Source organism: Papaver somniferum, chromosome 3, assembly GCF_003573695.1.
Source record: "Papaver somniferum cultivar HN1 chromosome 3, ASM357369v1, whole genome shotgun sequence".
Classification (NCBI taxonomy): domain Eukaryota; kingdom Viridiplantae; phylum Streptophyta; class Magnoliopsida; order Ranunculales; family Papaveraceae; genus Papaver; species Papaver somniferum.
In genome coordinates, this window is record NC_039360.1 from 27138010 (window position 1) to 27148198 (window position 10189).

The 10189-nt window shown below is 37.1% G+C and overlaps 1 protein-coding gene across 1 annotated transcript; it reads left to right on the plus strand.

Moving 5' to 3' along the window:
* Window positions 1-6998: 6998 nt before the first annotated feature.
* Window positions 6999-9810, plus strand: LOC113355650. Its single transcript, XM_026598566.1, has 8 exons — window positions 6999-7474; window positions 8194-8331; window positions 8421-8489; window positions 8611-8682; window positions 8777-8859; window positions 8951-9082; window positions 9185-9398; window positions 9509-9810. The coding sequence occupies exons 1-8, from the start codon at window positions 7028-7030 to the stop codon at window positions 9551-9553; spliced, it is 1200 nt and encodes a 399-aa protein (XP_026454351.1). The 5' UTR covers window positions 6999-7027; the 3' UTR covers window positions 9554-9810.
* Window positions 9811-10189: the final 379 nt, after the last annotated feature.

The following is a 10189-nucleotide window of genomic DNA, read 5'->3' on the forward strand; positions in this document are numbered from 1 at the left end:
AGATGCTCTAAAAGGATCTCATCTTCAACCGGATAATTAATGGCGTCATCAGTTAAGTTGTAAATCTTTGCAAGCAAGGACAGTTAAAAGAAGGCGAGAAGCCGAAAATGACATATCAATATAAGAGCGAGAGAAAGAAAATAAATACGTACCGATCAACTGATTATTCCTCTCGCGAAGTTCAACCACATTATTAGAATAATTGGAGTTATCAGCTTTGAGTTTAAGATTCTCACTTAAGAATACGAAGCTTTCTTTGAAGATCTGAAGTGACAACATGAGATACACGGGCGCTCTGCGTCAATATGAGAGGGGCATTAAAAATGAGCACAAAACATAAATGCATCATAATAGTGGGCCCTAAAATATAAAAATTACCAAAGATCCAAGTGCGAACTGAAATCTGGGCTTAACGCAGAGGCAACTCCTTGTAAAGACTCATGGCTTAAAGAATGAGCATCACAGATTCTAGCAATCGCTTCACATGTATGAGTCAACTCTTCATCATTGATGGCTGATAAAGATTCGGAGAAGATACTTGATAATTGCCCCATAAAAGATGTGGATGCGGGATTATCAGGAAGGAGTAGCGCGTCATCATAAAAGGAGGTATTCAGAGAAGCCGGAGAAGACAGTTTTCTCTTCTTAGAAGGATTCGTGGTAGTAGACTTAGAGACAACCACCTTTCCCTTGCCTTTTACTTTTGAAGGAACTTCACCGCCTTCAGGAAGAAAAGCTTCATCATTAGAATCCTCAGCGTCATCAACCTCAACCTACACACACAATGAAAGATAAGATTCAGAGGCAACAATAATGTTAAAATTCGAATGAGAGTATTTCTTACTTCATTGTCGCGCGAACTAGACGCCTTAGACGCATCCTTCTTAGCCTTTTTAGCTTTCTTCATGAGCTGAATACGAAGAAGGTAATAAAATAAGTGAAGAGCGAAAGAAAGGAAATAAACAAAAAGATAAAGTCAAAGACAGCATACCACGATTTCTTTTTCCGGCCATTTAAACTCCCAAGGTTTGTAAGCGGCAAAATACTCATGAAGGGGAAGAATTGACCCATCAACACCTTTACCAGTAATGTAAGGACCCCCCAGAATAAGAGGATATTCTACCCAACGAACATCCTTGGAAAGACGCGCAGAGTCATTAGATGGGTTGTGAAAATCAACATCCTGCATGATCCTCTTGTTATCTGCGATACCATCCGCTCTCGACAAATGAATTCCCCAGCGGTATTTTCTGTTTTTTACAATGACAACATCATAATTAATAAAAAAAAGTTCTCTACAGTATACTCTTCCTTGTTAAAGGGTTTCTTCCACTTGGGGTAGGAAGATTCCAATCCGGCCGCACAACGAGCGTATTATACCATAATCCTAATTCAATTACCACTCAACTGGAAAATGCAGCGCGAAAATCTCGCACCGGACAGAAGCTCATAAAAAAGAGGAATTTGAGGGTTGTAAAGAGGAATAGGAAGACCAACAGAAAGTTGGCCAAACGAAACGATGATTTTATGATCACCCCATTGATCAGACGAAAACCATTCAGGTCCAAGCGAAGAGGTGGGTTCTGATCCAGAAGGAACTGATAATGTGAAACCTCTACGTTCAAATTCATCCTTTAATCTGTCAAATTCCTTAACATTTTCCCATCCGGGTTTAAGACCCATTATTAGAATGGGAATGCAAGACGAGAAGAATTTAATCAAGATGATCAGGTCGATCAAAAAGAAGATGATGATCAATCAAAAAGATGATGGTGATAATGATGATAAAAAATAAATAAAGTTCGAAAGTAAGAAAAAGCGAGAAGCAAATAGAAAGAATAATGGAAAGAGAATGCGAAGTAGAAAGTGGTGAACGGCCAAAGATTGGACAGGAGTAGATGAACAGCAGCAGAGGATGAAGGTTGCAGTGAAAGAGAAAAGCTGAAGAGAGAAGGTAAAAAGAGAAAACGTGTTGCAGTAAATAAAGGATTTTATCCCAGCTCCCGAGATATTTCTTTCCATCAGTGCATTGATTAGATACGAACGGATACGAAGAGGTGATTATTAGGGACGTGCCAGATAACAAGTGGCTAGGTCAACAGGTGTAAATTACCATGCCGAGATTCCGGAAAAAGTATCAACCAAAAGGAATATGAAAAGATGAATGGGTGCAGTGAAATAACTCATTCGGATTTCTCTTACCGCTCCCTCCTTGGAAAGAACGAATGTGGGTACAAAATACCGCACACTTGTTAGTTACACGTAATTAATCATTTAGTATTAAGCGAACACGAACACATACAACAGATTCAAGATGACGAACCAAATGATGTCACTTAGTCACGATAAAAGTGTGAAGATCAGCGTGGCAGTGAAGAAAGCGTGCGGCAATGATAAAGTCTATGCGACATTGACGCACTCCAGGTCCGAAAATAGGGGCTTTATTAGCTGTCCTCCACTACGTAAACTCTCCTATAAAAGGAACCAACCATCATTATATGTAGGCGAGATCTTTTTGGTGAGTTGAGCTAAGATATTTAGGAGAAAGAAAGTTATTTGTTTTCCAAGTCAGAGTTTTCACATATCTTTGTACTTGTTCTAAGATTCTAATAAAAGTTCTTGAGTATTTCATGATGATTTCATAGATTATCATTAGGGTGCGTGTTGTAGGATTTCTTGCAACTACAATGGGTAAAGAAAAAGAATTTGGTACTAGTAATAACTGCAGTGACACCCCCCACAATATAATTTATAGATTACTCCTAATTGGGCTGGGGTATTTTGAACAAATTCCGGACTTTAATGCAATTCCATCACGGTAATGTAACATTTTTTTTTTCTCTTTCAATATTTCTCACTCTACAAGATCCTCGATGATTCCCCAATCCTCACTTGTCAAAACCAACCGTAATCTCCCGCTCTCACTTTCCCATACACACAAAACCATCCAATTTCTAGACATACATAAAAAAGGGCTACTCATCTTCCCAACAACAAAATTTTCATGCCAAATTCTCATCCGTCCATCACTTCTCAACAATCAAAATTAACCGGAATCTCTTTCCATCCTTACTGGATTCAGATTTCTAAATAAACACCAACCAGGATTCCACTCCTACCTTATTCAGTAATCTAATAGGACTCCTCTATTTTATGTCTTATAAATACACAGCTTTGCTCATCAGATGGGTGATCTCAGACCAGATCTTCACTCGCCGCCGGTTATTAAGATGGAGAAACTACATGAAGATATCATCTTAAACATATTATTACGCTTACCCGAGCTATCCATTGTCAACTGCAAATTAGTTTGTAAACCTTGGGAAGTTTTACTGAGCAATACAAAATTAAGTCTCCTATTTCTGGTTGGGACGCATAGATTTTGTCGACATTATCAACTATGTGATGGAAGACAACGATATGATGATAATGATATGCGTGGACACTACTCTTACAAGACACTTGCCAAGTTCAATAATCATCCCTCTGCGCCGCTGAACTCCTTGTCCAAACTGGTCGCTTCATGCAACGGTTTAGTATGTATCTCGGTCGAGCATGACTTATTTTATGATCCTATTTATATCTGTAATCCCAACACCGGAGAATCTGTTTATCTTCCTAAATACATATTGAGCGATGAAGACTATGATCATGGGATTCTCTGGTTACGATTATCATCGGACCGATGAATATAAAGCTGTTAGAATGTATGCTAGGAGTAATTATCCAGCTTTGGGACTGAGCCTCAAAGTCCAAGTATACACTCTCAGCAGCGGTCTTGGGTGGAGAGATGAAGGAAGAGTTGAGTTCTTCATATCCCTAACAAGTGTAAGTGTTTGTGCAAATGGAGCCCTTCATTGGATCGAGTACAAGAAACGTAAAATTGTGGCTTTTGATTTGGCAGATGAGAAGTTCATATTAATTCCACTACCATCAGTTGTCTCGCTCAAGATGCTCGGCGAAGTGACTCTAAGCGTTTTGGGAGGGTACTTATCGGTTTTTCATGCAGTTAAAAAACAAGAAGGAACGCTCATTAACATATGGTACACCTCGCATTGGTACTGTTATTTGTTTCTGCTTAGCTTTTATATTCGATGCGCAATTTCTTTTAGTTTTACGATCTAATTTATATTTGAGTTTTAATGTAGTAATTGTGATGATTCCATTCAATTACTACAAGAGAAGGTCCAACTCTCGCCGCTTCTACTGTTACTGGTAAAGCTTTAGAAGCTGTGGTAAAATCTTGCCCATCTTTACACAATATTATCCTGTCAGCATGCATGTAACTGGATTAATGATTGAGGAATAAGGTTTGGCTGGTTTGTGCAGCAGTATAACAGGTAATGGTTTTATTCGGTGTCCACAGAGACCTCATCTTGAAGCAGAGATGTATATAGTAATAAAACCATAGGGAAGTTAAGAAAATTTTAGTGGAAGTGGTCTTGAGTTTTTAGATCTGTCAGAACCTGGTTTTTTTGTGTATTGCACCTCTTCTTTAATCAATTGCAGCTGATTTTCATATTCTGTCAATCTAAAGCACCCCTGCCACCACTATGAGGCATGCTGATGCAATGGCTTTCTGGGTATCTTATGATAATTCATTTCAAAGGTACATTCTTGCTTCCTCTCTATATTCCAGCAGTGAGGAGTGATCTTATTGGCATCATGCGACTAGACTTCATCATATTACTGTGACGTATCCGAGCAAACAGAATTTTGGTGTATACACAATATCTTGCGGTCCCAAGAATTTAGCATTTTCGAAAGAAGTTGTGATTATGCATTTATCTTTTGTGCATCCATTCTATGTTCCGCTGAGGACTTTGGATTGGATCAATAACACATTTGCTATAAGCAAAAAGCGTGGAACTACGGTACTAAAGTCCACATATTTGTTTTTGGATTGTTGGCTTACCGTGCAACTAGAAAAGTACCATTTCAGTTTCTGGTACATATGCAACTTTTCTCTCTCTTTTGTAAAAATATTGTAAAATTTATGTGTGCGGTAAATTCAAACTTCTTGCAATTTATCCGCATATGAAAAGGGCAACAGTTGTGCTGATTTCATGGCTAAACTAGGTACTACACTGCAATCCAATACGGTTCAGGGTTAGTAATAAAAAATGTTAGGTACTACTTGAATCCTTAACTTCATTTAGAGGACATTTTTTTTTACCAACCCTTGTTATACCCGCACTTGCAGAAAATAAATACTTTAATCCGGTCAGGTTTTTCTTAATAGCATGCTTCAAAAAGAAAAAAAAAATCCGGTCAGGTGGAGAAGGAAAGATCCATGTACTTAAGACTAACCCCTATTGGCTAGATTGAGCTGCTAGATTGGCCAAAAAGTGTTGCAAATCAAAAAAAAGTGTGGTTTAAAATTTAACACTTACACTTGCTAGTTCACTCTCCTAGTATTTGCTCGCAATTCAACTAGCAGCGAAATTGAAGTGCTGAACCAAACAACGTTCAAAAAGTGACCTCAGCGCTGAATGGGTTCAGCGCTCACAAAAATCACACGGATCATAAAAATTGATCTGACGGTTGAAATTTAAAGCGCTGAAACAAACATCGCTAGATAATGGTCCCAGATGACGACCATAGGGGTTAGCCTTAGATATTAGTCAAAAAATGAAATAATAATAAAAACAAAAATTAAAAGGCCACATTAATTAATAATTATCAAAAATAGAAAGAAAATGATAATAAAAACAAAAAATAACACGGATCATAAAAATGAAATGGGTTCAGCGCTCACAAAATTAAAGCCACATTAATTAAAGCCACATTAATGAATGGGTTCAGCGCTCACAAAAATCACACAGATCATAAAAATTGATCTGACGGTTGAAATTTAAAACGCTGTAACAAACATCGCTAGATAATGGTCCCAGATGACGACCATAGGGGTTAGCCTTAGATATTAGTCAAAAAATGATATAATAATAAAAACAAAAATTAAAGCCACATTAATTAATAATTATCAAAAATAGAAAGAAAATGACAATAAAAACAAAAAATAACACGGATCATAAAAATGAAATGGGTTCAGCGCTCACAAAAATTAAAGCCACATTAATTAAAGCCACATTAATGAATGGGTTCCGCGCTCACAAAAATCACACGGATCATAAAAATTGATCTGACGGTTGAAATTTAAAGCGCTGAAACAAACATCGCTAGATAATGGTCCCAGATGACGACCATAGGGGTTAGCCTTAGATATTAGTCAAAAAATGAAATAATAATAAAAACAAAAATTAAAGCCACATTAATTAATAATTATCAAAAATAGAAAGAAAATGATAATAAAAACAAAAAAGAGGTATTTTATAATACCGTTGAGAGGTTACTATATATTATGCCTTATACCAAGACTTGATCCCAGACCTCTGGGACTGGGGTAGATGTCTACGATGACAACCACCAAGGTATTGGGGAATTGGTGTTCAGAAACACGACATGACTATACTAATAAAACCTATATCTTAATCTTAATAGGAAACGCACTATCATCTACTCTGTTGATTCTGGCAGCGGCTCCTGCAAGAACCGTTCCTTGGTGTATACTTACTATATCTAGTTGGGATAGCACCCAAATTGGTAGTGATTTACCCTTTATCCAATTTTTTTTATCAGTAATTAGTTCACCAACTCATCAGTTTAATCCACCAATGCCAGCAATTTAGTCCACCATATTCAAATCTGTGTTTCCGTTAGAAGAGTAAGATGAAGAAGAAGAATGGAGAAAAGAAAAAAAAAAGGGAGGAAGATTCACTCCATATTGTGCAGTACTAGAATTGGTTACTAACTGTTTGTTGAATTGCTTCAAAGTAGTTGTGTTATGTGCAGTACTAGAATTGCTTACTAACTGACGTTAGGTGCTTTAAGAGGCCGGAATTTTCCTGGGCGGGCCTACAAAAAAAAGTGTGCAGGAAGTGTTTCCGGAACTGAAACGTGGAGCACAGAGCTTCACATACCAAAACCAACCGTTGGCCACCCAAAAAAAAACTTGAAGCTAAGGTTTATGTCCGCTCTCATCTCACTCCCCCCACAGCATACAGAACCCCATCAAATCTCTGATACCCAAAAAATGGCTACTCGTCTTCCCAACCAGATTTTCTTGCCAAATTCTAATCTATCCATCACTTCCCAACAATCAAAACTAACCGGAATCTCTTTCCGGCCAGTTAAGCTACCTAGAAGTACTGGAAAACTAACACTAAAATGCAGCTTAGTTGATTCACCAAAAACAGAATCAGTAGGTGGTGATATAAAAAAGCTTGTGGATTTCTTGTATGAAGATTTACCTCATCTTTTCGATGAACAAGGGATTGATCCAACCATGTATGATGAAAGTGTGAAATTTAGAGACCCAATTACGAAATATGATAGTATTAGTGGGTATCTCTTTAACATTGCACTCTTGAGGAAAATCTTTACACCAGACTTCCAATTGCATTGGGCAAAACAGGTGTGTACATTTTTATTCTATCTTTTCTGTTGCTTAATTCTAATACCCATGCTTTGGTTAATTTCGTTGAAATTCGCAAGGATTGAAGGCAGGACGGGGCTAAAAACATTAAATTTCTGAGAGTGCAGGGAAAAACAATGGATGAATAGCAAATTTTAGGAGAGGGTTTTGTGAAAGTTTGCAGAAATAGGCTATGGGGGGCAATTGCCCCCCACTGGGCCAAATCTGGCTCCACCCTGTATTCTGTAAGCTGTTCAGTAGATGTTTTAGTCATATTCCTGTAACATTAGTTGCATTAGATGATTTAGAAATGAAACAAGATTTTGCGAGATTGTCTTCCAAAATTGCCTTAAGATCACCACAACACGAAAACCAGCTAGGAGGCCAGACTGATAGGTGTTGTCTGGGTGGGTCATACGATTGCACAACGGTATGGCGTTTGCAGGTAAATTGACGTCTAGGCCTGAAAAGGGGGTTGTAGGTGTCTGACAGATCATGGGTGTTTATATGTAAGGGTACACAAAATTGCCAAACTACCTATGCTGTTGGCAGAAGTGCTTGTGCTTGATGCCTGCACAGATTACAAACATCCAATTCCTGTATTTCTTAGAATTGATACTGAATGCCCGCATATGTACTGTATGAATTGTTTCATGAAGTCTATTTCGTCTTGGTTTGTTATTTTGATGTCAAATGTGTTTTCATTTTTCGGAATGTAGACAGGACCTAATGAGATAACAACAAGGTGGACAATGATAATGCCGTTTGTGATCTTACCTTGGAAGCCTGAGCTAGTCTTCACAGGAACATCCGTCATGGGTATTAACCCCAAGAATCAAAAATTCTGCAGTCATTTGGTAAAACTTAATATATCCTCGGACAATTTTCTACTTTTATGTATGGAAGAATTTTATAGAGTAGCTAACCTCATGAGTTCTCTCCGTAGGATTTTTGGGATTCCATCAAGAACAATGACTACTTTTCTGTTGAAGGCTTGCTGGATGTTATAAAGCAGGTACATTATCCTTGGAACTATAACGTTACGAGCACTGAATTCTATTAAAATACTGGACAGATTTCAAATTTAGTATATATTTGTATCTTGCACTGAAGATATGGTGTTGAACTCTCTATAGCTGCGACCATACAAGACTCCGGACTTAGAGACACCAAAGTACCAAATATTGAAAAGAACTGCAACTTATGAGGTACATATGTTCAATCGTACCCGGAAAGTCTAGTGCATTGTAGCTTCATTCAATACGTTTGTAATTGGATTTTGAGATGTAATTCATGTGGCAGGTTCGGAAGTATTTCCCGTTTGTTATTGTAGAAAAGAAAGGTGAGAAATTAGCAGGTTCGACTGGCTTCAATGATGTCGCTGGGTGAGTGTTGGATTATAAAAAATGAGTTTTCATTTTAAGTTTTTTTCCAAATGAGAAGTGAATTTGACAGAATGCTATTTTATGTTTGTAGATACATATTTGGCAAGAATTCTACCAAGGAGAAAATAAAAATGACAACTCCAGTCTTTACCCAAGCTTTCGATAACGAACAATCAAATATATCTATCCAAATTGTTTTGCCATCCGAGAAAGATTTGAGCAGGTGAGGTTATGAACTTAAGATTAAGTTAATGAAGGATGAACTTACCTGAGATTTTATTTACCTTATTCTTGTCTAATTAACTTCTTCTCTGCATCAATGCAGTCTACCAGAACCAGAACTAGAAGCACTTAGCTTGAGAAAGGTAGAAGGAGGGTTTGCCGTCGTGACAAAATTTAGTGGCAAACCTACTGATGAAGTAGTTGCTGAAAAAGAAAAAAGCTTGCGCCGTGCAGTTCTAAGAGATGGTCTTAAACCTAAAGAAGGTTGTATGCTTGCTCGGTATAACGATCCAGGCAGAACGTGGAGCTTCATTCTGGTACTTGAAATAAACCCTTTTCATATTTGCATTACTTACCTTTATGATTTCTCTATTTATTATCTGATATCATTGTTTGTTCATTTTTTTGGGATGTTTTGCACATGAAGAGGAATGAAGTGCTGATATGGCTCGACGAATTCTCATTGGAATAGTTCGGTAAACAAACTTAATATCGCTTGTTATACCATCTTTTTCTTTTAATTTCCCCACAGTTGTAACCAGCCTTCTTGTAATATAATAAGGTGTCGTTTTTCTAATGCAAAAGAACTGGAAATATTTCTCCTTGTTGTTTACTCTGAGTATCTTTGCATGATCAGAATTCTCTTGAGTTTAGAATTCAAATCAAATTGTGTGATTAATGTTATTTAACATTAGTTACATTAGAATTCAAATCAAATTTAACTTGCATGTATATTTCATTTTTTTCTTTTATATTATACTCATATGAATATATAGTTTCGCAGAAGAGGTGGTAAATTAGAGTTTAGAAAAACAGACGTTTATCAAGGACTTGTGTGATTTTCTCTTTCTAGTTTTACTACTCTCTCCGTTTCTTTTTAATAGGCCAGTTTTGTTTTCAGAGAAATTTAAGGAAATTAAAAGAACTAATCATTGAAAGTGGTTCTCATGACACTTGTCAATAAAAGAAGTGAAGTGAAATTGTTCACATGACACGTGTCAGCAAAAGAAGTAAAGTGAGATGGTAACATTTGACTTGACTTTCCCAATTAGGAAACCGGCCTATTTTTTTGAAACATTTATTTATAAAAACCAGCCTATTAAAAAGA